The sequence below is a fragment of the Gouania willdenowi genome, chromosome 22 (genome assembly GCF_900634775.1).
Source record: "Gouania willdenowi chromosome 22, fGouWil2.1, whole genome shotgun sequence".
Taxonomy (NCBI): domain Eukaryota; kingdom Metazoa; phylum Chordata; class Actinopteri; order Blenniiformes; family Gobiesocidae; genus Gouania; species Gouania willdenowi.
In genome coordinates this window covers 14,710,357-14,735,268 of record NC_041065.1, presented here as the reverse complement: position 1 = coordinate 14,735,268, position 24,912 = coordinate 14,710,357, and the positions used below count along the sequence as shown (strand labels likewise).

The window sequence follows — 24,912 nt, the reverse complement described above, 5'->3', positions numbered from 1 at the left end:
TCATTTTTCTAAGACACTAAACAACAATAAACCAAAGTGTTGGTTGCGTTCCAGCTGTTTTTCAACACGAACATATAGACACTGCTATGTAATGGTATATGGTGAGATTAATTAGATTTATATTCTTCTGTTTCACAACAATAAAACGATTTCTAGCTTGCCTCAGCGCTAATATAACGTAGTTAACATTCATTAGCGTTACAGTCACCAGTGAGTGAGTCACCATAGGCAGAGTTTGTGATTCTTGCCAGGAGGGGCCAAAGAAAAAATAGAATTGTATATACAGTATAGATCGTCTCCAGATTTGCACCAACCACAATGTGTGTAACACACACAATATTGCAAGAAATGATTAGCAATTGATAATATTGACTCCAAAAATTTGCATCGATGCGTCGTTGTTGTAAATTCAGGATAAAAGCAGCTCTCTGCTTCATTTCTGCTGCAGCACCATACACTGTACTGTACAGAAGAAGAACCAACCTAAAGTCTCAAAAGTTTGGGAACATTTCACTGAAACCTAATATCTTAGAATCAAAAAGCAGAATTTTTTTTTGTTTTATAAAAAATATATTTTTTTAATGAATTTGGGAAAACTGTAATGAAAACTTTTCAACACTAAAGGTACAATGCTCTCCCTGACCCACAAACTCTGCGTATGCCAGTGAGGCTACTGGTTTTGAGAATCTCTACAAACTACAGAATGAACACCTTTGATGGGATTTCATAAAGATATTCTTTTTGCTTCAGATTAGGGGACAACGTGGATGGAACGCCCAAACTTATCAACACATCAGTGCAGTCAGAAATGAAAGCAAAGCTGATTTCACTAGCATAATATAATGCTAATGCAATGTCAACAAGGTGAGCAGCTCGTGGAGCGGCCGTCATTCGTCCTGCTGACAGATGCATTTCCGAGGCAGAGGTAAACTCAGCTGCTGTATTCTGGGTGAGGGTCTGGCAGAGCGAGAAGCCAGGCTGACTCTGTAGGGGTCGTATCCCTCAAACAGAGCCTTCCTCTCTCTGGGAGTAGACAGATGAAGAAGTCTCTGACTGGCCACGTGGTTTCTTGCAGTTTTGGAGACGGTCCAGCACACCGAGCGGTCCTCTTTGAACATGGGGTGCTGATGTTTAGGGGCTGGGGATGGAAGACGAAGCCAATTTTAAAGGGAAGGTGAACCGTACAACAGTCAGGGGGAAACTTACTGGCAAGGAGCTCAATGTGGGAGTTTGCTTTGGAGGAAAGGCGGGTCATTGGTTCAGATCTAGAGCTGGGACTGGATTCTTCCAGAACGTGCTTCTTCCTTGGCTCGGCGAGCTGGCAGATCCGAGCGGAGGCCACGGCCGACTGAGTCCCTCTGCTCAACTGCAGACATGTTGAAAACAAAGAGGAACAGCATGTCAGTCATTATAAAGAGTGTGATCATCCACCATAGATGATCAGTCTATCACATATGGTTGATGCTTTTCTCATGCAGTCCTACAACAACAACAACAACAATAATGCTAAGGTCATGAACCTCATGCTGTACTTTGCAAAAAACCCATCATCAAAAAGAAAACAAAAAATGCTTTGAAGAAACACATAATCACACATGTTGAGGGGCCACAATGTAGCTTTACTGCCAAATGCAATGTGTTTATATGAAAAGAACAAGGACACAATCATTGAAGAATAATGCATTGCAAATTGTATAAAGTAGTAATATATAAAAGAATTACCCTCCATGGTCAGTGGGTGAGTTTATTTGACGTCAAACGTCTGTTTGAAAAAGAAATAGTCCCACAGTTATTTTCTGTAAATATCCGATTGTTTTGTATTTTGTTGCTATTGATTTCTATTACATCTTAACTTGTGCAGTGCCGTATGATTTACAGTATTTCATGCAACTTGCTTACATTTTTATTACATTTTGTTTGGACTATTTCTATTTTATCTATATGTAATAATATTATTTATTGTTATCTTGACGGTAACTAATTTAATTCGATTTTTGTTTTCTAGAAATTAAAGAAATGGTCAAAATCAATGATATTTGGGTCCGAGTGAGAGAATATCTAAATCTTGTCTCGGGCACCAAATCCCTTAGTATCAGCAAGGAGTGTAATTTCAAAAGGTAATATTCATATTTTCACGACAAATCCCTACAATGATAATTAAGAAATGTATTATGATCATCTACAAATGTAAAACGGACTGACTGACTGTGAAAACAGCAAGTCTTAAAGTGATATCCACCACCATTTACATTCCTCGGGTTATTACGGTACTTACTGGAACCAGCAGCAGGCGCTCATGCTGCCAGCCTGCTGCAGGACGCCGAGGTTGGGCCAAACTGCACAATCTGTCTGAAGGAACAGCTTTAAGAGCCCACTGACTCACCTCCCAGGTAGGAGAACGTCTGAGCAGGACACAAAGGAATACATGATTCACACATACATATATGATACAGTACATGTCACAGTCAATTCATAAGACAGAGATGAAGCTGGGAGACGATGAGTTCATAATTACCCAATTTGTGGGTGGTAGGTTTTGCATTTACTCAGATCAGACCATCGAGTGGTTGACTCTGTTGAAACAAAAATCATTTTGATCTACATAACCATATATGAAAGTTATAAATAAGTAGAAAGATCAAGATGGTGAGATGTACCAATGTGTGGGGATGTGGTGGATCTCTCTGAGGGAAGCTCATCAAGCCAATAAACAGAGCGCCTACAACACAACCACAGAGACCCATTCAGAAGAAGAAGAAGGAATGAGAGCTATCAATGCATCAGCACATCTGTTGTAGACCCTACCGATCTCGATATCTGAGCCGGTTTGGTTTGGGTTGAGCAAGCCGGTTGATCCTAGTTGCCATAGCGACAAGCTGGAAAGAGAGTTTTTAAAATGAATTTGCTGACATTAGGGTGCAGCAGTGACGCCATACACTGGTGACCTCTACAAACAGCACAAGATGGATGAACGCAACAATAAAGATTCACGCATGATGAATCATTGCGTGTTTAGTGTGAAGGTGATGTGCCGTTAGGTTTGGTAGAGGCGTTCATGTAAGTGAGTCAGAATCACTAAGCACGTTTCTGTTCAGACAGTATTTTAATGAAGCATGCACGTTTTAAAAAGCTTCTTACCTGGAAACCAGAAACCAACCGGAGATTTAAAAAAAAAAAAAAAAAAAAAAATCGCTTTTAACCAACAATGAAATCCAGTGACTCAGGTAAGTATCACTTTTTCTTCCCAGTGTTATTTGTGAACCTGTTAGCTTTTCTTCTTTGTGGTGACATGGACACCATCTGGTTACCATGGCATCAGTGTCCGATAACGGAGCCCTGAAAACCTCTCTCTCCTGAAACACTCCTCCCCCTATGGAAACCTATTGCATTCACCTGAAAAAATTAAAATCTGTTTTTCTGGATAATTTATTTTTTTTTAACCATATCGATGGCATTAAAAATAGTCTATTGACTTTATGCAGGCACCGGAGAATTTTGCGGTTGTTCAGAAAGAAAGCTCATACAGATCTGCGGGACAAAGCGACATTTCTCCAGGATCAGTTGGTCAGATATGGCATGTTCCATGGATATAAAATTATGCATTTGAAGTGAAATTCAGGCTGGTCACTCAATGTACGATCAGGAGGAGACTACTGGAAATACTGGATCCTCACGGTGTGCAGCTGACGGATGTACCGGAATCAAGGCCCAAGTATCTCCATAATTCAGAAACAAAATTACTCAGAAAAACAAAATTACAATCAAATCACTAGGGGTGTGTATTGCCTGGCATCTGGCGTTACGATTTGTATCCCGATACAATATGATACGATATATCCCGATATTAAAGTATTAGCCAATTATTGCGATTTTTTTAAATATATGATTTAAACAACTAATCTGTAAATGTGTACACCATGAGAACATTATGCATGAAATATATTTTATTGGCATATTTTACACTGAAAACATTGGCTTTAACATGCCATGTGCCAACAACTAAAAATAAAAAATAACATAACATACAATCTGCCTGTGGATTCTTTAGTGCAACTTAACTGAGGTATATTCCTTGAACAACAAATAAATGCAAAAAGTTAGAACTTTATTTTTAGATTTTATTGAAAAAACACAAGCTGGTCAACATGCCCAGATTTTTTTTAATTAAAAAAAAAAAAAAAAAAAAAAAAAAAAATCGATATGGATTCATTTTTAATCGATCCGAGAATCACGTGACGTAATAACGCGTTATATCGCAGAATCGATTCTTTTTCAACACTCCTACAAATTACTCAGAAAAACTGAAAAAAATTACTCAGAAGATGAAAAAAAGTGTCTGAAAAGAAAAAAAAATTTGTCAGAAAAACTGAAAAAAAAAAATTGTCAGAAATACAGAAAAAAAAAATACTCTTTCTAAAAACAGAAATAGCCCAAAAAACAATCCAAAAAGAAACTATTCAGAAAAACCGGCCTTTTAATTATTTTTTTCAAGTAAATGAAATACGCTTTCATTTGCCCCTGATGGTTGTATGTACATTTTGATAAGCAGTATAGAGAGGGATTTTTTAAATTTCTGTTGTGGAGTGTTGAATAATAAAATGATCCGAGGCAGATTTGAAAACAGAATGATTTTATTTCAACATTTAAAATCTTATAAAAACAACAAAGTAGATAAACTACAGAGCTTTTTTTTTTCTTTTTCTTTTTTTTTAAATAGTCGTGGTCCGAAAGCTGCAAGCTTTCCGTATAATACTGCATTCACTACACTAGTATTGCAGGACTGTGTTAATGTGTGCTGTGCTGCTCACACATTAACGTGAGGAAGTGAGAACTGTGCACGCTACAGCATCGTATGACATTCACAGATGGACCATGGCAATGCTCATTAAATATCACGTGTTTGGCTCCGCATCATCACAAACACTTAAAGAGTATCAATAGTGATGTTTATTGGTGTAGCACGCTAACCTAATGGTAGAAAGTCCCAAACTCCCCTCACATCTTTGATGATTTATTCATTTTAAAAGTAGTTCATTATGAAAATATGTGCTGTAAGAAACCCACTTAAATTATCCAGAAATATCTTTGATCTGTGATGAAATTCTAACTCATCTGTGTCTGCATGATTGAGTAACATATCGTGAAATATTAAGATAATATTAATATTTAACCTAAACATACTCAGCTACAATCATCTTAATCAATAATAGCTGATTTTCTAGGGTGTCTAACATTAAAGGATTTTGGTGAGCACAGGATTGTTAAGCTGCCAGTGTGATCATTGTGTTCATTATTTTTAAAACTGGATGAAAACATGGCATTAAATGTTCTAATTCAGTGTTTTTCAACATTGGGGTCGTGACCCCATGTGGGGTCGCCCAGATTTCAAATGCGGTAGTTTGAAAAACTACCTCATAATCTCAAACCACTATATTGTATACTTTCACTTTCTCAAATATAAATCTAGTTCAAATAAAATGCAGTATAAAAATATCTGAGCCGACACATCTTGTCACTTTGTGCACTAATCCTGGCTACTCGTTCCACAGTACAACAAAAAATTTCTGATATCAAAATGGGGTCACGACCCAAAAAAAGGTTGGGAACCACTGTTCTAATTCCTCACGAGCGACACGGAGTTGGACAAGCAGTGAAAAAGCACGTTGACTGTGGGACTATTGTATGTAACGCATTGAGTTTGTTAAGGTGACATGTCAGAGTGTCTGCACTACGACAGGATACAGTAGAGACATGTGCTCGGCTCCTCTGATTGGCAGCTTGTGAGTGGTGTAGTAGTGGATGACCTCAGGGATGGTGGAGAAGGGCGGGCTGTTCTCCCCCAGAACGAAGCGCCCGTCTGCGGCCTGAGTGAACTTCATGTGCATGAAGCCTTTGCAGCTCCTGACAGAAAAAAAACAACAAAACAACTACCCTTAATCACCTATATAACCTTTGAAATAGATGCTTTAAAATACCAAAGAAAAAAGTTACATTCCCAATTGTTAGAGAGAGAGAGGTGGACATGTTAATAATAAACCAGTGGGTGGACAACTGTGTATGGGAACAGAGATAGACAGAAAATGTCAAGACATGAAAGCTGCCTCGGGCCTTAAACGTTGAGGTTTGAGTCTCTCAACGCCCGCAGACCCAAAGAAAAGGTGTTTCTGATTCATTTGAGGACAAACCAGTGCACAAAACAAACGTCAGTAGTGATGATTGTTCACCTGAGAGACAGTGAGAAGTCGTTCCTGCAGCTCTGGCTGTTCCTCACTAAGTAGGAGCTCTCCTTACAAAGCGTGAGAAGAGTCTCTGAGTCTGAGCGGCTCAAAGCTCCATGGTACCACCTACAGGCCACAGCAAACACAGCACTCACACAACAAATCATCTTTTCTCATAATGACAAAGGATTAGCTACTTCCCTATTTGTGTGTGTAATTACCAATGTCAGGAAATCAATTACTATAAATTGTAGGAACTTAGCCTTTAAGTAGTCGCACGAAACAAATCTATGTGAACACAAATAATATGATTAGAGATGCAAAATCCTGGGAATTTTCAAATGTGGAAACTTGCCATGGGAATTAACTGGAATAAATGGTGAAATTACAAATGTGAAGAATGGCCCTTAACAGGGACGTCACAATATATTTTAGCACCATCTTGAATGAAACAAGGAGAATTTATGAAAGTATACTTTAAAAAAAAGGAAGAGGCCATTCCCTGAAAAGGGTTTGAACAGGACTTTTTTGTTGCTTTTAGATGTCAGGCAAGTGTGTCGTATTTTACTCAACAATGATGTGTTTCATATAAAATAATTGATGGTGCACTGTTTGTGCTTGAAAAGCAGTTATTGGTATCAGTGCTGCTGTTTTGCCCCTGAGATTTTCAAAAATAAAAATCACATTTTTGATGTTAAGATCATAACAGTTTCAGCAAGTCCTAAAAAACAGGATGTTTACAAAACTTGAATAATTAAGTTCTACTTACAAATATATTTGTTGAAATTGTATGTGTTTTGTTTATATTCTTTTTTCTTTTCTTTTTGCTTGAAAGCCAATACTAATGTTTGGGTATGTTACAGTTATTCAAAAGTACTTAAAATTTCTGGTTAATTCCAATAAATCGTTTCTTTGAAAAGATTCTGTTTCTGAATATTCCTGAGCTTAAGTTCCCCTGGAAATTTTACTGGAAATTTAGCGGAAGTTTTCTGCCTTTTTGCAACGGTAAATATGATTATTCAAAAATCCAACCATGTCATATCCAGTTTATTTGCTAGTGCTGATCTAAATTCATATACTTCATGTTATTAAAAAGCAGTTCAGTGTAACGTTGCAGGACTAACTGTTTACTATAAACCATTGCTGAAATAAAAGTTAGAATTTGAACAAAATTTTTCCTTGTAAAATAAAGGCTGATAAATAGAAACACTTCAAACTGGCACGTCAAAGCTGTACTCACACTTGCTGCTCGAGGGGCAGATAAGGATCCACCCTCTCCCCTAAGAGTAGGGGGGTGTCACCAACGAGACGTAGAGTAGTTGCGTTTGACGTGGTTGGCGTGGCAACGGTCTTGGTAAACCTGCTTTGTTCCGTCTGAGCTCGAGAACGTTCCCTCTCTGCCCCTTCAAACCGAACTATGGGAGGGAGAGAAAATACTGATTTATATGAAAGAAAAAAATACCCAAAGACTGATTGAAAGCTGGATTTCAAAAGGAGAACATCATCTTTACCTGCCAGAGCTTTGGAAATATTATCCTTTTTCCACTCCCAGGGCTGGTCGTACTCGTCGGCCGGCCTCTCGTCGTCCTGAGGCAGTCGCTTCTCACGGCCGTCACTCATGCCTGGTCCGAGATCTTTTGGTGTTTGCTGTAGTGTTGATGGAGCAGCTCGCTGGAGGCACCGGCTCCGTTCCTCATAGGGGTTATCATAGAGCTGTCCACCATCTGAACTCACAGACCTGTTGTTCATCATGCTGTGCTGGAGTTCTGCAACGTGAAGAAAGAAAAAAAGAAAAGCTGAAGGCACACAATCTAAAGATAGACAGGTATTAAGGATAAATTGATTGTATTTTTACTACATGGACAGACAGAGCTCAGATTTGCTGCCTTTTGGTTGAAAGGTGTGCAACGTCAGATATGTTTGGACTGCAGTAGTACCGTTGATGAATTATTTCATAAAATTGTCCACCTAAGCGAGTCACGTGTGCAGCAGAGCCAATCGCTGGAGAGCCCACCCCCACCTTCCTGGTTTTGAGCAGAGCAGCGACCCACTGTGTGTGTGTGTGTGTGTGTGTGTGTGTGTGTCTCTAGCGAGCGTGCACGCAGTGGGCCGGGTAGAGGCTCTGTGTCGGGATAGCAGACTTGGGGGGTTGAGATCTGGAGACTGGCTAGGCCACTCTAGGACCTTGAAAGCCACTCCTTCGTTGCCCGGGCGATGTGTTTGGGATCACTGTCGTGCTGAAAGACCCAGCCACATTTCATTTTCAATGTCCTTGCTGATGGAAGGAGGTTTTCACTCAAAATCTCACGATACATGGCCCCATTCATTCTTTCCTTTATACAGATCAGTCGTCCTGGTCCCTTTGCTGAGAAACAGCCCCAAAGCATGATGTTACCACCTCCATGCTCTACAATAGGTATGGTGTTCTTTGGATGCAACACAGTATTCTTTCTCCTCCAAACATGACGAGTTGAGTTTTTACCAATAAGTTCTATTTTGGTTTCATCTGATCATATAACATTCGCCCAATCCTCTTCTGGATGATCCAAATGCTCTGTAGCAAACTTCAGACGGGCCTGGACATGTACTGGCTTAAGCAGGGGGACACGTCTGGCACTGCAGGATTTGAGTCAGTAACACAGTAGTGTGTTACTGATGGTAGCCTTTATTACTTTGGTCCCAGCTCTCTGCAGGTCATTCACTAGGTGCCCCCGTGTGGTTCTGGGATTTTTGCTCACCGTTCTTGTGATCATTTTGGTGAGATCTTGCGTGGAGCCCCAGATCAAGGGAGATTATCAGTGGTCTTGTATGTCTTCCATTTTCTAATAATTGCTCCCACAGTTCATTTCTTCACACCAAGCTGCTTACCTATTGCAGATTCAGTCTTCCCAGTCTGGTGCAGGTCTACAATTTTGTTTCTGGTGTCCTGTGACAGCTCTTTGGTCTTGGCCATAGTAGAGTTTAGAGTGTGACTGTTTGAGGTTGTGGACAGGTGTCTTTTATACTGATAACGAGTTCAAACAGGTGCCATTAATACAGGTAACGAGTGGAGGACAGAGGAGCCTCTTAAAGAAGAAGTTACAGGTCTGTGAGAGCCAGAGATCTTGCTTCTTTGTAGGTGACCAAATACTTATTTTACCAAGGGATCTACCAATTATTTCACTAAAAATCCTACAATGTGATTTTCTGGATTTCTTTTTCTCATTTTGTCTCTCATAGTTGAGGTATACCTATGATGAACATTACAGGCCAGGTCTGTTTAAGTGGGAGTACTTGCACAATTGGTGGCTGACTAAATACTTTTTTGTCCGTGACGTTCCACCTTCAAACACAACCTAATTTGGCCATACATGAAAAAGCTACTGAACCTCCCACTTTTCTATAGCAACACATACTTCCTACGGGTACTGCACTAGCAGATAAAATAATCACAATTATTTTTGTCATAACTGAAATCACAATAATTTGTCAACCAAGAAGTTATTTACTTTTTGTACAAATCAATGTAAACCGTTAGCAACAACTTTCCTTGTATAGCCTGCAGGCTAGCTTTAGCTTTGAGAGGGGCAGGACGGAGGAGCTTGCATGCGTGTGTTTTAAACAACTCAAAGTTAGTATTAATAATCGGTGTGTGTCAAGCTTTATTCTTTGTATATTCCCTAAATCGTAGAAGTTTGTTTTATTTAGCAAATAAAACATATGTATAATTGAAAAATGGTAAAAATGGTAAATGGACTTGATTTTATATAGCGCCTTATCCCCACACTGAAGCAGTCCCAAAGCGCTTTACATATCAGCTCATTCACCCAATCACTCTCACATTCACACACCAGTGGGACAGGACTGCCATGCAAGGCGCTAGTCGACCCAAGGACACTTCGACACATAGTCAGGTACTGGGATCGAACCCCCAACCTCTCGATCAGAAGACGACCCTCTACCACCTGAGCCACGGTCGCCCTAAAAAAAATATATATAAATACACTACCGGTCAAAAGTTTTAGAACACCCGAATTTTTCCCAGTTATTTATTGCAATTCAAGTCGTGCACGTCCAATGAAAAGCTAGAAATGGTACAAAGGTAAGTACTGATTAGCCAGAAGTTTAAAAAAAAAGGTTTGGTTAACCAAAACTAAAAAATAATGTACTATTCAGAATTATACAAATAGGCCTTTTTCAGGGAACACGAAGTGGGTTAACAATTTAAAACTGTTCTGCAGTAATGAAGGTTGAATCAACCTTAAAAGCTGCTGCTACTCATTCCTACAGGTGTTCCAACTTTTCTTGATTACTTCCAACCCCCTCTGTCTGCATAAAAGCAGCGTTGGAACACACTGTGGTACCAGACCTTCATGAGCATCAGGTGAACAGTATAGTTCATGGATTCCATGATTTCTTTTTCAACTCAAATTGCTTATTTGTTCAATGCTTTCATTTCAGAGTGCAATGACAATAAACGGAATAATTTTCAGTAAAAAACTGGAAAAAGTGTGGTGTTTTAAAATTTCTGACCGGTATTGTACATATATTTTTTAAATGATAATTTTTCCCTATTATGTAATTTTTGTAATCATTGAGTGTAATAATCAAAATCATAATCAAATTTCGATTAATTGAACAGCCTTACTATAAAGTATTTTTAAAAAAATTCACTTAATTGCACATTTGCACAATCAAAATATATTCTGCATCTTTACTGAAGTGTGAACAGCATCTTATAGCAAACCTGAAATAATCTGCTGGGCCTCGAATGGTTCCATGTAACTGCAGCAGTTGGCCGGTGCAGGCTTAGGCTCCCAGTTTTGATGGTTTGTTACGTCGGGACGAGCATCAAACGGATCAGAGTAATCAGTGTCCGACACCGCTGGAGCCGAGGGAACCACCTTCAGGAGGAGGAGACGCAACAAAATCACACAAAAAAGAAAATATTGAATTGTGCAGGTGGGTGAAAAACAGAGGGTGAGGACAGGATTAATGCTCACAGGTTCTTCTTGCACCGTCACAGGACTCAGAGGGACTTTACAGCGTCCAAACTCCTGAGAATCCACTTTGATCAGTCTGTGTGTTGGAGAGACTACTTTGACCTAAAGAGCAGAAACAATAGAAGTATTCCTTAAGCACAACAGGAATGTCAGATAGAGGGAAGAGGGTGCTGGTAACCACAGGCAGGCTGTACCTCCACACCATTAGGAAGCACTGAACCAAACGCAGGGAACGAGGGCAGGCTCACTGTTGAGATGCTGGGGCTGAATCCTCCATTCTGAAGCTCTTTATTCAAATGTTGGTACGGGTCCTCAAAGTCCAGTTCTTTCTGTGCTCTATAGGCCCTCAAAATCTCACTCTCAGTGTAGTCTGGCCTCGGGGGCTGTGGAGGGTCACGTCTGCTGCCTAAATTCAGGTAGTCCTTCAACCACTTTGCCATGGATCTAGGAATGGACATGTGATGATAAACCAGCATGGAAATTTTCAGAGGAAATGTAGGTAAACTAAATATAATGTATATACTGCACACAGCAATCTGTGATACACTGTGTGTTCAAACACCTTTCAATCATAACCAGCACTACAATGGAACATAAACTTAACCTTGTCACTGGTTCTTCCTTTTTTCTTCCTTGGACCGTTTGTAATATAAACAAAAAGACAGTCATCAACATCTCCCACCAGATAGGTTCTCATTATAACTCACAACCTTTTCCTAAATGTCTTAAATCTAAGAACTTAGACGTATGCATAAAAAAACATCATCACATCAGAATATAAAATTATTAACCATCTAGCCTCGGATTGCTAGGCCGGCTACATCCAGTGACCTACGAAGCAGCGAAGCCTCGTACCAGCGGTGTCCGCCAGCGGAGGAGACATAAGCGGTGTGATCGTGAAGCAGGAGTGGGGCTAGCAACCAAGCTAAACGCTAAGCTCAGAGAACGCCACTTCCTTCCATCCTGTGTTCTGATGTTCGCTCCCTGGAGAACAAACTGGACTACCTGAAGCTGGATTTAAATGTAACACAGGAGATGAAGGCGGCGGTGTTTGTATATACATCAATAACAACTGGTGCAACAATGGTGAGCTAGACTCATGTTGTAGAACTACTGGCTATAAAATGCCGACATTGTTATCCCTGATCTGTTATAGCTTTTAACAGTCTATAAAACTCCACGTTTCTCCTCGGTCTGACCAAGTAGTACAGCCAAAAACACGGCACTAGTTCACCATTTTCTCTCAAAATTCGGGATTTGCTTGATTGTGTGCCGTTTGTAAACCGCCTGCTTATCTCCAAGATGGCGACTTCCGGGTTGATGACGCGTTTTATGACACCGTTAAGACCCTCTATATCAGTATTGCCATCGACCCTAAAAATCCAATGTCCGCCAGGATCTAATTTGGAATGTTCACAGAAAAATCCAAGGATTAATTAAAGCTATTTTTATACAAGCATAGAAAAATTATATATATATATATTATGTACAATATTCACACATTAAAGTTGGACAAGCCTCTGATTTGTAACACTGCTTAAGGAGGTGAACTCTAAGTATTAGTAATGATTAAGGACACTCACAGATCCTTGTATATCACCTAACTATCCCTACTTTCTCTTTTGTACCGTGAACACAGATCTCGATAACAAAAGGTCAGTAATGCTAACAAATAACCAAGTTAGTCTCAGAAACACTGAGTAAAGAGTGTAAAAATATCCTGCAAACATTACTTTTTGCACTTATTTCATCGTCTATAAGCGCTTAAATAAACGCGGAGAGGTTTGGGGGGGTATTTGTTTTGAAAAGGAAGCAGTGAAAGTGCTGCAGTGGATAAAGGCTGAGTTAGCTTCACTCAGGCTAACGTTTGAACCGTGAATGAGTTCATGCTCACCCTCTTTTCTTTGCAGTGACGGTAAACCCGCTCCAGCCCAGTCTGCCTCTTTACCATCCGCTATTTAGCATGTCGGACGTCTGGTCTACAAATAAAAAACTTATAAAATGTAAAATAAAATAAAAACACTGTTAGGTTTAGGCAGAGCTTCTCCAGCCAAGCAGGTCAGACTGCTAATATTAGCCAGTGTTCCGCATCCACTGGTGTACATGGTGAAATGTCCTACTTCCGGTGTGCAAGGGAGCACTAATATTCCTTGTTGCGTGTTTTTTTTTTTTTTTTTTAAATTCAGATGAAATCCGAACGAACTTTGATATAAATAATCAGATTTACTTCTGCCTCTAGTCATAGTTGCAAAATCAATTATTTTTCAGCCTTCATTTGTTTTAGGACCGCTTTCAGTTTTGATGAAGCCGGAAGTAGGTCATCAGATAGCACAGATCATCCTACGTACATGACACCAGTCTAGACCTCAGAGCAGACGGTCTCCGACACAACACTGGTGTGTGACTGGTTTAAAGGGGAACACTCAGCTGGTGGATTTTACAGCTGTGAGCACAAACTGGTTTCCATCAAATACACACATTTAATCCGTTTATTTTACCATCGCTGCTCTACAGGGCGGAGGACTGGGTGAATAAGGACAATCTAAACCAGTCTGTCTTTATCTATGGTGATAATACTGTAGACATGACTTTGGGAACAGCTCCCAAATTTAGAGACTAACAAATGAGAATATCAAATCTTTAAATGTAGCCAGTGTTTATTACATGAGCCATATTTAAAAATAAAATGAATTAAATTTTAAGATAATTGTTGATGAAAAAGACAGTAAATCCATTATCTGAGGCTTTTGCTGAGTGACAGCTACTAGTGGACTTTTAACAGACCCCAATATACAGACCATGTTAATCAGAAACACTGAATAATCTGGTGCCATTTAATTTAAAATGACCAAACTGGAGTTGCAGTATTTGTGTATAGTTCATAATTTTTTTCTAAATTATGTTGAATCCTTTGGAAGGAGAAAACTCAAAGCTCTATATATACACGTGCCCAGATGAGGAAGTGTACGGTCATTCTAGTGAAATCAGGAGAACCATGTTGTGAACACAAACCTGCATATTTAAAGTAATAAGAAATTCCAACAGGTAAGTGTTAAGATTGGTATTTTATCGAGTGCCCTAGGAAAGGAAGTTACTGTTACTCTATGCTTTGAAAAACAAACACCAGATTTAACATTGCCTCTAACATTTAAAAACATCCTCACTGTTAGTGCCTTTGCACATGTTTTTAGGAAGATAGATCAGTTTGCAATAAACAAAATAAATGTTCTGCTCTGACCTACGATGTTAATCATCCAAATCAGTGAGAGAGAAATAAACTACCAACAGTTCAACATTTCAATAAGCAATAGAAATGAACTGTTTTTCACACATAATTTAAAAGTTTGAATCATCACTGAGGAGAAAATACAGTATGTTCTCAATATATTTATTTAAAACTCCACAAACACGACCAACTCACAGTATACACACACAGACACACAAAGAGCTCATTGGCTGTCACCGCTGTCGCTGTCAGAGTACGCCGCCAGGAGGCTGAGCGATGAGCCTTTTTCTGCAGTAGGCTTTGATGTATTTGCAGCTTCAGCTGATGGCGTCTTTGAATCTGTGAAAGACAACAAACAAAGTAAAATGACGTGAAGGATGACACACGAGCAAAGTGAGGAAAATATTTGCAACGCGATAAAACAGCTGAGTCAAAACAACACTCAGTCTGTAGTGTGTGTTACCTTTTGGTTGAAGGGGCTCTGCAGTCTTTGCTGGTTTCTTACGCACGACAAAGCCGAGCAGCGCTCCTTTACCCAGCGTCCCAACACTCTTCTCCCAGCTTTCCGTCTTGGCTCGCTTCACTCCTGTGGTGGAAGATCCCTGTGGAAACACAACATGAAGGAATCCATTGTTTACTACAAAAATCAGGAATCTGTTACATGTGATCAAACAGCAACAGGAAGAAACTCCCAGAGCCTTAAAACAAAACTGTATTGAAAATAGGGTTTGGGTCAACCGTAATCACGTAATTGATAATTGCACAAATGGCACAAATACAATTGTAAAAAACTGTTGCTGTTGAGATCGTAATTGAATTGTAATTGAGTTCAGATAATTGACTTTGTAATTGTAATTAGCATGTAAATTCTATAAACTCTTATTAACAATTTAAATAAACACAAACCTGTGTAAGATGCCCACACCAAGAATATTGATACCAATGTTTTTATTGATTAGGAAGCCTAACAAGGTAAAAAAAGACATGAAAAACACATTTGATGATAGCTAATTTTTTTTGTGTATTTTACAGCTGATATATAACTTTGAAGATACCTCGAACAGAGTAAAAACAAGTTCTGATGAACTACGGCCGAATAGCACGTACAACGTTCCCAAGAAGTCAGTGAAATGACTCGGTTCCACCAAGTAAAACAAATGAAATTGTGCGACGTAAAATTGTAATCTATGTTGAATTTGAAACAATATATCGCATGACTATGTCGATAAATTTAGAAATTACCGGAAAAGAGGGTGGGCCCTCGGACCACCGTCCCCTCCCCCCTTAAGAGGGTGTTGACATCCGCTGATAGAATATCAATGTGAAATCACTGTCCAATTCAACGAGCATTAATGGAGGAGTAGTCATTTAAAAAAAATGGGGCCCCCTGATGCCTCTGTGGCACATACGGCGTAATGGGCACCATTCATATGTTGGTATGTGTCAATGATTCGGGACCACCAACTGTAGCAATATTTGACTCACAACTAAATGAGAAAATGACTTTAATGAAAATTACCAAAAAAAAAAGGGGGGGGTGAATTGTGCGAAGCAAAATCGTAATCTGCGTTGAATTACCTTTAAAACGATATATCACACGACTACTGTATATTCCCAAAAATTTGGAAATGACGGGTGGACCCCCGGGCCCCATTTAAAAAAAAGGCTCTGAGAGTCTTATCATATTAATTCATAAATCATTCATACCAAACTGCATCTTGATCTAAAGAGAACAAACAGAGGAATTGTCATTTGAAAAATGGGGCCCCCTGGCTCATCCGTAACATGTACGGGGTAATTGGCCCAATTTATATATTGGTATGTCCCAATGATTAGATACCACCAACCGTCGTAATATTTGACTCGCAAAAAAATGAGAAATCGACTTCCGTTTGTTTTTTGTCTTTTGGGACCCCTTGGGTGCAAAAATAATTACGCACTTCTCATTTTTGAAATCCATCAAGGTATTGATGCACCGAACTTGGTTATCCTATCTTGAACAGTTTCTGAGAAAAGCTGTCCCCTTTAACTCAGATGGACGGATGCTCAAACCTATATCCCTCTTCCACTTTGTGGCGGGGGATAAAAAGTCTGCTAGCTTCATGCTAATATCTATGGGAAAACTCATGTGTATGCTCATACTAACATTTACCGGCGGTGATTAATATAACACACTGTTTATGCTTAACTTTCACAAACACAGTCTCAGGAGTGTTATTAAACGGTACACTTAAACATACAAGCAGGCTTATGTTTTTCAAGCTACGGCGACAGTGTTAGGTCAAAATACACAAACTCACCCAGGGTGGTCATACACATGAATGGAAACAGATGCCATCAGGAACTTCTGTGTAATGATTAAGATATAGAACGTCCTGTTTTACAGAACCGCAGGGTCATCATACCTGTGCCTCGGGTGGGTTGCCCAGCATGAGGATGTCTGTAGGTTTGTCTGTGTTTGATCTCTGCAGCTGAGTGCTGCTGCTGCTGCTCTCCTCTTCATCGTCTGAATCAGAGTCTATTAATCTCTTCACCCGGGAAAGCTCCAGCACATCTCTGTAAAAAAGTAACGATAAACCAACAGCCTTCAGTCATTTTGATTGGCTGTGGTTTGCAGAAAGAACACACAGATAAATAAACATAATGTTTATCATGAGATAGAATTATTGTTATTGGTTTAATACAATTTATAATCATGTCATGACGGGAAAAATCAATGTAATTTTATCTCCCATCAGGCATCATATCAGATGTCATTACATCTGGAGGTGAATTAGTTTTATAATGAAGTCACATGAACACTAGGAGTGTGGAATCAATGTTGGCTTTATACTTCATTCTTCACTCGCCTTAATTCCAACTCATCCTCTTCTTTCTCCCTCTCCTTCTCTCTCCGTTCGATCTCTCTGTACTTGGCAATCATTCCCTCGTAGTCCACCTGGGCCTGCCTTTGGTTCAGCTCCTTCAGCTCTTGCAGGTTCTCCAGAACCTCCATCTCCAGTTTAGAGTCTTTTGTTCGGTTTTCAAGCACCTGAATGAAGAACAGCAACACAGAAGTTAAAATGACTCACGTATATAATACAATGAAAAAAACAAGTGAAATATTTTGCCATATTTCACTTATTGTGTTGAAGTGTGGGGTAACGTACAGTGGTGTGAAAAAGTGTTTGCTCCCTTCCTGATTTATTACTTTTTTGCATCTTTTCTACACTTAAATGTTTCAGATCATCAAACAAATTTGAACAATAGTCAAAGATAACACAAGTAAACATAAAATGCAGTTTTTAAATGAAGGGTTTTATCAATAATTAATAACCGCCTATTTAAAGTCATGGCCTTCAGGAGTTTTTGGTAGAATGCAGAATTCACGCTTCCATTTATCACAGCAAGTATTCCAGGTCCTGAAGCAGCAAAACAGCCCCAGATCATCACACTGCCACCACCATATTTTGCTGTTGGTATGATGTTCTTTTTCTGACACGAGGTGTTACTGGGACACAGACCTTCCAAAAAGTTCAACTTTTGTCTCGTCAGTGCACAGAATATTTTCCGGCAAAAATGAGACGAGTCTTAATGTTCTTTTTGCTTAGCAGTGGTTTTTGTCTTGGAACTCAGCCATGCAGGCCATTTTTGCCCAGTTTCTTTCTTATGGTGGAGTCATGAACACTGACATTAACTGAAGCACGTGATGCCTGCAGTTCTTTAGATGTTGTTGTGGGGTCTTTTGTCACCTCTTGGATGAGTCGTCGCTGTGATATTGGGGTAATTTTGGTCAGCCACTCCTGAGAAAGTTCACCACCATTCTGTGTTGTTGCCATTTGTGGATAATGGCTCTCACTGTGGATCGGTGGAGTCCCAAAGCTTTAGAAATGGCTTTATAACCTTTTCCAGACTGATAGATTTCATTTACTTTGTTTAATCTTTTGTTCCTGAATGTCCTTGGACCTCAGTACGTCTATAGCTTTTGAGGATCTATTGGTCTACTTCACTTTGTCAGGTATAGTGATCGACCGATTCATCGGCCGATTTTTGCGTGTTTTACGTGTATCGGCTGATGCGCGCAGCTGCGTTCGCCGATCCACTTTAAATACTGTATAGAGCGGCTGCTCCTGTTGCTGGAGCATAGAGTGCAGAGCCCCTCCCCAAACTTAGAGTTGTTCCCGTGATTCCACATGTTGTTGTTGCTGTTGTATTTAATGAGCAGCTGGCTGGAGGTATGTTTCTGTCACTCAGTGCTGAAAAGAAGTTTTTAAAACTTTGAGAAGCAGTTTAATACTTGTTTGAATATTTATTCCTGTTAATGTTGATGCAATTTAGAACAGAAACTTTAACAGTTTGTTGCTTAATGCGCAACTGACATCACGTTATTTTCCTCTGCTAATTTATGTTCTGGAGTTGTGTTGGAATGGACTATTATACATGGTTTCTTTTGTGTTTAATACTATAATTATATATATATTTATACTCAATAATCCTGTTAATAAAATATATCTTCAGCCAACCTTTGTCAAAGCTATTTTCAGGACAAGGATGAACAGTTCTCTTTCATAATATGTCATGAGATGTCTCACTCTAAATATTTTTTACTTGGTGTCATTCTACCTTATCTTTGTTAATTTCAATAAATGTTTCTTTTTTTTAATTGAGACTTGTAGCATTTGTTATCATCATTGTGTAAATTTTATGATGTATATTGAGGGAGCAAAAGAAGTACCGGCTCAAGAAAATCGGCAGTCCATATTGGTCATCGGCTAAGGCTGATGGGAAAAAAAAAAATAATTGGTACAGGCATCGGCCCTAAAAAAATCCATATCGGTCCATCCCTAGTCAGGTAAGTCCTATTTAAGCGATTTCTAGATTGAGAAAAGGTGTACACTAATCAGGCCTGGGTGTGGCTGCAGAAATTTAACTCAGATGTGATCAACCACAATTATGTTTTACCAGGAGCTGGGGGGCAAACACTTTTTCACACTGGGCCATGTAGCTTTGGATTTTTTTCTTCCTCAAAAAAAACCAAAAAAAAAAAAACCTTTATTTAAACTGCATTTTGCGCTTACTTGTGTTATCTTTGGCTAATGTTTACATTTGTTAGATGATTTGAAACATTTAATTGTGAAAAAACATGCAAAAAAGGAAAATCAGGAAGGGGGCAAAAACCTTTGCACACCACTGTATATACTAGACATATTTTACCATTAGCTTTGTTACAAAAAAGAATTATCAGAATTATTTACAAAGTTGGTTTTAGAGACCATACAAATTCCTTATTTATCAAATCAGGATTATTAAAATGTAAAGAGACAATTTAACTGCAAACATTAGTTTTTATTCTTAAAGCCAAAAGCAGAACACTGTCAGAGTGTTAAAAGATTATTTGTAAGTGCGTCTGAGGATGATGATCACAGGAGGAAATTATATTTTAAGCACCAAGTCGCTCGTACTACTTCAAGAATAATGTTCTCGTCTGTTGTCGGTGTGAGGTTGTGGAATGCTCAAGAAAATGATTTGAAGGTTTGTACAAATATTTGTCAATTTAAAAAAAATGATAGGGCAAAAAAAAAAAAAATTTGCCAATGTGCTTTAGAAAGTTGACTTGTTGGGTGATTTGTAAATTTAGGTTTTTCAGAGAATAAGGGGCAGAAATATAAGAATATTATTCTTCTTATTGCTCATTTCCAATCATGAAAATGTTTCATTTAGAGTTTGATATTGTTTGATGTACATGGGGAATCTTTGTTGGTTTGCATTTTCATAAAATGAATGAATAAAAAAAGAAATAAACAACAACAACAGAAACTGACCTTCATGGGGTTGTTCAGTTCCTCATCATCCCTCTCCTGCTGGATCCTGCTCACTTCCTCCTCTAGCAGTTTCTCAGCCTGGAAGTTTCGCGTTGCACCGTGCTCCATGGCGTAGTCTGTGTTCTCTGGGTCAGTCTATAATTACAAAAAAGGACATGTTTTAAAAAAAAAAAGTCTGTTTTCAGAAATATTAACGTTAACAAAATGTTTGGGATAGCCATGGCATTCCTTCTAACCTTGAATGTAATCTCAGCGAGACATCGAGTGCACTTAATGTAAAAACGGAAGATTGGCAGGCCCATGTACAGCTCATTTTGAACCGTCTCTTTACGTGCATTGAACTTCTTGCCCTTGTAGATGTATTCACCACATGTTTTACACCTGAAAGAACAAAGATGATTAAAGGAGTAATATCACTGTCTGTGATAATAATCCATCCAATATGGAAAAAGTTTAATTTAAATGAATCTAGTTAGCTTAGGCCAAGGTCATTGATGGATAAACACACACCTTGTGAATAAATCAAAAACCAGATATCTGGTTTTAGATGTAAATTAATTAATTGTTTGTCCAATTATACATACATTATGTCGCTCTAGGAATTAAAGGAAACTTACGAGATAGGGAAAATAATGCCAACAGAAAAGTGTATGAAAGTTACACACCTCATGTTGAAGGGAGCCATCAGTCGAACCACATACTGACGGTCTTTAGGGAGTTTTAGTTTGGGGATTTTAGCAGGGTCAAAGTCTGGAGGGTAATATTTCTGTGGGAGGAAAAATACAGTGGTTAAAAGTCTGAACTTGCAATTACAATTTCTTTGTGTGATTTCGCAGAGAAAATCTTTACAATGTTTGTTGAAAAAGACAATCATGTCAACCAAGCCTCACCCCAAGCTACATGCTAACGTTAGCTTACTAGGCTATTCTCGCTCTTCTGCTGAGGAAACAATTAGCAAGCCACAATAGTAACAAAAGCAATTAATATAACTCACGTTTAACACTTTTCTTTCCGACATTTTAGCGTTTCGTCAAAAGCAGGTAAAAACGGGGGGAAAAAACAGACGTCTCCAACTAACGAACGGCAAACCGGAAATGTTCACTGTTTACTTCCGGTGTTTATTTGGTCAACGTTTTAATGTGCAGTACTGCCTCTAGTGGAAGGATTTAGTAACTACAACAGATAGATAGATCGATAGATAGATAGATAGATAGATAGATAGATAGATAGATAGATAGATAGATAGATAGATAGATAGATAGATAGATAGATAGATAGATAGATAGATAGATAGATAGATGTACGTAACATTTTGCCTTTGTTTTAACAACACTTACAAATTTATTGTACATTTTTAATCTACATACATATATAGCAAAACCCTATTTTTTATTTTATTCTTTTGCACTACACACGTTTTTGATATTATTTTTGTGTGTATATCGTTCTATGTCTCACTAGCTTTGGAAATGTAAACTTGTTTGTCATGCCAATAAAACTGTTTTGAATTTGAATTTAGATAAATTGATCATGTCTTGAGTCTTGATCATGTTTCACGTTCTCAAATTGAACCTAAATGTGAGATAAATTGAGTATTCTAAGCCTTACCCTCAATTAACTTCCTGCTTCCGTCCATCCTTGCTCTAATAGAGGTCATGACCAGTGTGGTGGTGATCTGGCCTCTTATGGGATTTGTGGATGATGTGGGTTTAATAAGTCAACACTAGTCTGACGGTAGAACGCAATGCTTTCGAGCAGGAAGAGAGACAGAGACTTGAGGTTATTACGACAAAGGAAATTAGATGTCAACGACAGATTTATGTCAGCACGAGTTAACCTCGGGTCTAATCTATCCTTTATCAAACAGTGCTGAGAAAAGAGGAGACAAAGAAGATTTATACAGAAGACAGGAAGGAAGTCTTTAAAAAAAAAAAACACACATTTACAAACTTAATTGTGCAACTTTAATTTAAATGGAAATTTTATAATGAGGATAGATGGTGAGTTCTGTGGCATGTCCGAGTGACTCAGGTATACAAACTGAAAACAGTGGAAAAAGTCATGTTTAAATCGACAAGTACATGAAATCAAACATTCACCTACATCAAAAAGGCAAATCACAGTGAGTAAAGAGTTTGATATTCACTCAGTTAAATGATGACTTTATGGTTGTTTGTTACAGCAAAGTCGAGTCATCCTCAACCATTGGGCATTTCGTTCAACTAGTTTCCTTTCTGATGAAGATACAAAGGTGCTGATCTGTGTCATCCATGTGAAGGTTTTCATCAATATTTAAGACTTTGCTGATGTCAGAGCATCTCCTTATGAACGCTTACAAAGAGAGCTTACAGAGATGCAGGACCTTCTGAACGTCCACAGTTTTCTGATTCTCGTTTCTCCTCACTGAAGAGAGGGACATCCGTGTTTTGTGTTCACCCATCATGGTTTGTGCACGAGCTCTTCTCTTTGCGGTCACCTGCTTCTGCTTCTACCTATGGCTCGCGCAAGCAGAGGACGGCTCACTGGAGACACGATCGCTGGATTTCCCTATGAAAACCCAAGAAGAGAAAGATCTGGTGAGAGACTGAGAAGGAATCACCCAAATATGTGCTGATGGATGGATGTAGCTATCAATAGATGTTATTGATCATAATATCTATCATGAATATAGAAATTTAACTGATATAGTCCTTGTAACAAACATCTAAAGATCTCTAAAGATGTTCTCTTTCCCTCTCTACATGCAGATAAATGCACTGCAGGAGGTTTTGGAGAAGTTGAGAAGCAAAGAGATGCCCTTGGAGAAAAAGCTGGGATGGTTGCCTTCGGTAAGTAACTATGGTAACACTTTACTTGAAGTTTTATACGTAAGACTGACATTACGCTGTCATCATTAGCATGAATAAGGTGTCATGAAGGCTGTCATTAAGTGTTGTTCGCTTAATTATGACACCATTGGGGTTATGTTGGTATTTTTTGGGTTAGGTGAAGGGATCTAGTGGGGTTTGGGTTTAGTGTAACAAAGTGTTAGGGTTAGGGCAACCAACAACACTTACTGACAGCCTTTATGACACCTTATTCATGCTAATGACAGGAGTCATGTCATCATAATGACAGTATAATGTCAGCCTTTATTTATAAAACTTCATGTAAAGTGTTACCATAACTACTCAGTGCATTCATTTCTGAAATTCAAATTAATTCATTTTCCTCTCACGGTTTTAACATTTTTAATTAACTATTAGGAAGCAATCATCTTTAGATATGTGTGTTTGATTTAGATTTTTGATTTTGATTTTGATCTATTTCTATTGTTTCAGTGTGATGCAGGGGAACCTTGCGCAGTGCGTAAAGGTGCCCGGATTGGCACCCTGTGCAGCTGTCCTCGAGGGACATCCTGCAACTTCTATGTTCTCAAATGCTTATGAAAAAAAAGAGATGGGAGAAGAAGAGCAAAGGGTGATGAGCAAGGGTTTTGGAGGTCAAGGATAAGTCTATAATGATAAGAATGGTGCATGGCGTCACTGTGAAGGTCAATGTGAAATGTATGTTTATTAATATGAAATGGAGTTGTGTCTGTCTTGGTTCAGGATTGTGTTTCATACACAATATATCTATATCATTCATGTTCTTCGCCATGTTTCTTTTTTAAAACTCTTTGTTACATTGTTGTAGGCTAGTTGGTTTTTTAATGGAAATATTTATTTTAACATGTTTTATCAAGAGAAAACACCAATAAAGTATCTTTTAAAAGTCGAAATTCACATGTATCAATCTATCAGTCATTATATATTTATATAGCCCACAACCAAGAAAGAGACCCAAGTTCTTTGCAATCAGGTTAAAAAAAAGTGTATGTGTTAAAAAATGCAATTAAAAAAAAGGTTTTCTATTTGGGGCAATTTTTTACCTCTGTCGTAGAGATAATATTTTTTACCAATATTTATTTGTTTCTTTGTTCAATTGTCTGTTTGCAGGATTACGTCAAAAGTGGAGGTACTTAATAGATTTTGACAAAATTTTAACCAAAAATAGACCTTAAGCTATACTAGTTTCCATTAAATTTTTAGAGGGAATTTGGATCAATAAACTGTTTCTGGATGAGTTTTAAATATTGAAAAATCCCTATCTCTCTTAATTGGCGAAATTTTTAAAATTCACATCTTGTTTTGTAATGAATCCCTTTTTATGAAATTCAACTCAATTATGTCATTGCGATTTTTTATGATGAGATGTGATGTATATGGTTTCCCATACATTTGGACCTGTATCGTTAATATTAGGGGATAGAAATTTCTTTCAAGCCTCTAAATTTCTGTATTTAAACATAATATATTATTTCAACCCTGTTTGTTGCTTTTCCTTTCTTTCTGTAATGCTGCTAGAAATTTAATTTCCCTGAGAGAGCTTTCCTGAGCGATTAATAAAGTCTATCTAATCTAATGTAAGTGTGAATGATCACAGTACCACAATCAGGATGATCCAGGCATCTGGCAAAGAGGAGATTGGGTGTGGAGGTTTGCGGTCTACGTGCTCTTATTAAACCAGTGGTTCCCAAACCTTTTGTGTCCCAGGCACACCAAAGAACAAGTCAAAATATGAAGGCACACCTATTGTGCAAAATAGCCTTTATAACACGTGTTATCACTCACATATCATGTATGACATCACGGGCGACTGTACAA

At 38.5% G+C, this 24,912-nt stretch overlaps 4 protein-coding genes across 4 annotated transcripts; 1 reads left to right on the top strand and 3 right to left on the bottom strand.

The window, feature by feature from the left end:
* On the bottom strand, positions 1-3,248 carry spmap2 (sperm microtubule associated protein 2). Its single transcript, XM_028438634.1, has 6 exons — positions 2,806-3,248; positions 2,658-2,719; positions 2,516-2,573; positions 2,276-2,402; positions 1,207-1,366; positions 1-1,138 (listed from the first exon to the last, which is right to left on the bottom strand). The coding sequence occupies exons 1-6, from the start codon at positions 2,865-2,867 to the stop codon at positions 888-890; spliced, it is 720 nt and encodes a 239-aa protein (XP_028294435.1). The 5' UTR covers positions 2,868-3,248; the 3' UTR covers positions 1-887.
* Positions 3,249-4,613: 1,365 nt separating this feature from the next.
* Positions 4,614-13,297, bottom strand: LOC114456890 (SH2 domain-containing adapter protein F-like). The gene is made up of 8 exons (XM_028438936.1): positions 13,095-13,297; positions 11,395-11,644; positions 11,201-11,302; positions 10,945-11,101; positions 7,730-7,984; positions 7,459-7,633; positions 6,225-6,344; positions 4,614-5,901 (listed from the first exon to the last, which is right to left on the bottom strand). The coding sequence occupies exons 2-8, from the start codon at positions 11,638-11,640 to the stop codon at positions 5,715-5,717; spliced, it is 1,242 nt and encodes a 413-aa protein (XP_028294737.1). The 5' UTR covers positions 11,641-11,644; positions 13,095-13,297; the 3' UTR covers positions 4,614-5,714.
* A 1,274-nt stretch (positions 13,298-14,571) lies between these two features.
* On the bottom strand, positions 14,572-21,358 carry yju2 (YJU2 splicing factor homolog). Its single transcript, XM_028438175.1, has 8 exons — positions 21,222-21,358; positions 20,893-20,993; positions 20,464-20,608; positions 20,228-20,362; positions 17,276-17,457; positions 16,832-16,982; positions 14,890-15,028; positions 14,572-14,765 (listed from the first exon to the last, which is right to left on the bottom strand). The coding sequence occupies exons 1-8, from the start codon at positions 21,243-21,245 to the stop codon at positions 14,650-14,652; spliced, it is 993 nt and encodes a 330-aa protein (XP_028293976.1). The 5' UTR covers positions 21,246-21,358; the 3' UTR covers positions 14,572-14,649.
* Positions 21,359-22,592: 1,234 nt separating this feature from the next.
* On the top strand, positions 22,593-24,144 carry LOC114456644 (cocaine- and amphetamine-regulated transcript protein-like). Its single transcript, XM_028438542.1, has 3 exons — positions 22,593-22,803; positions 22,975-23,055; positions 23,548-24,144. Exons 1-3 carry the CDS (start codon positions 22,669-22,671, stop codon positions 23,653-23,655), a joined length of 324 nt encoding a protein of 107 aa, XP_028294343.1. The 5' UTR covers positions 22,593-22,668; the 3' UTR covers positions 23,656-24,144.
* The last annotated feature ends 768 nt before the right edge of the window (positions 24,145-24,912 follow it).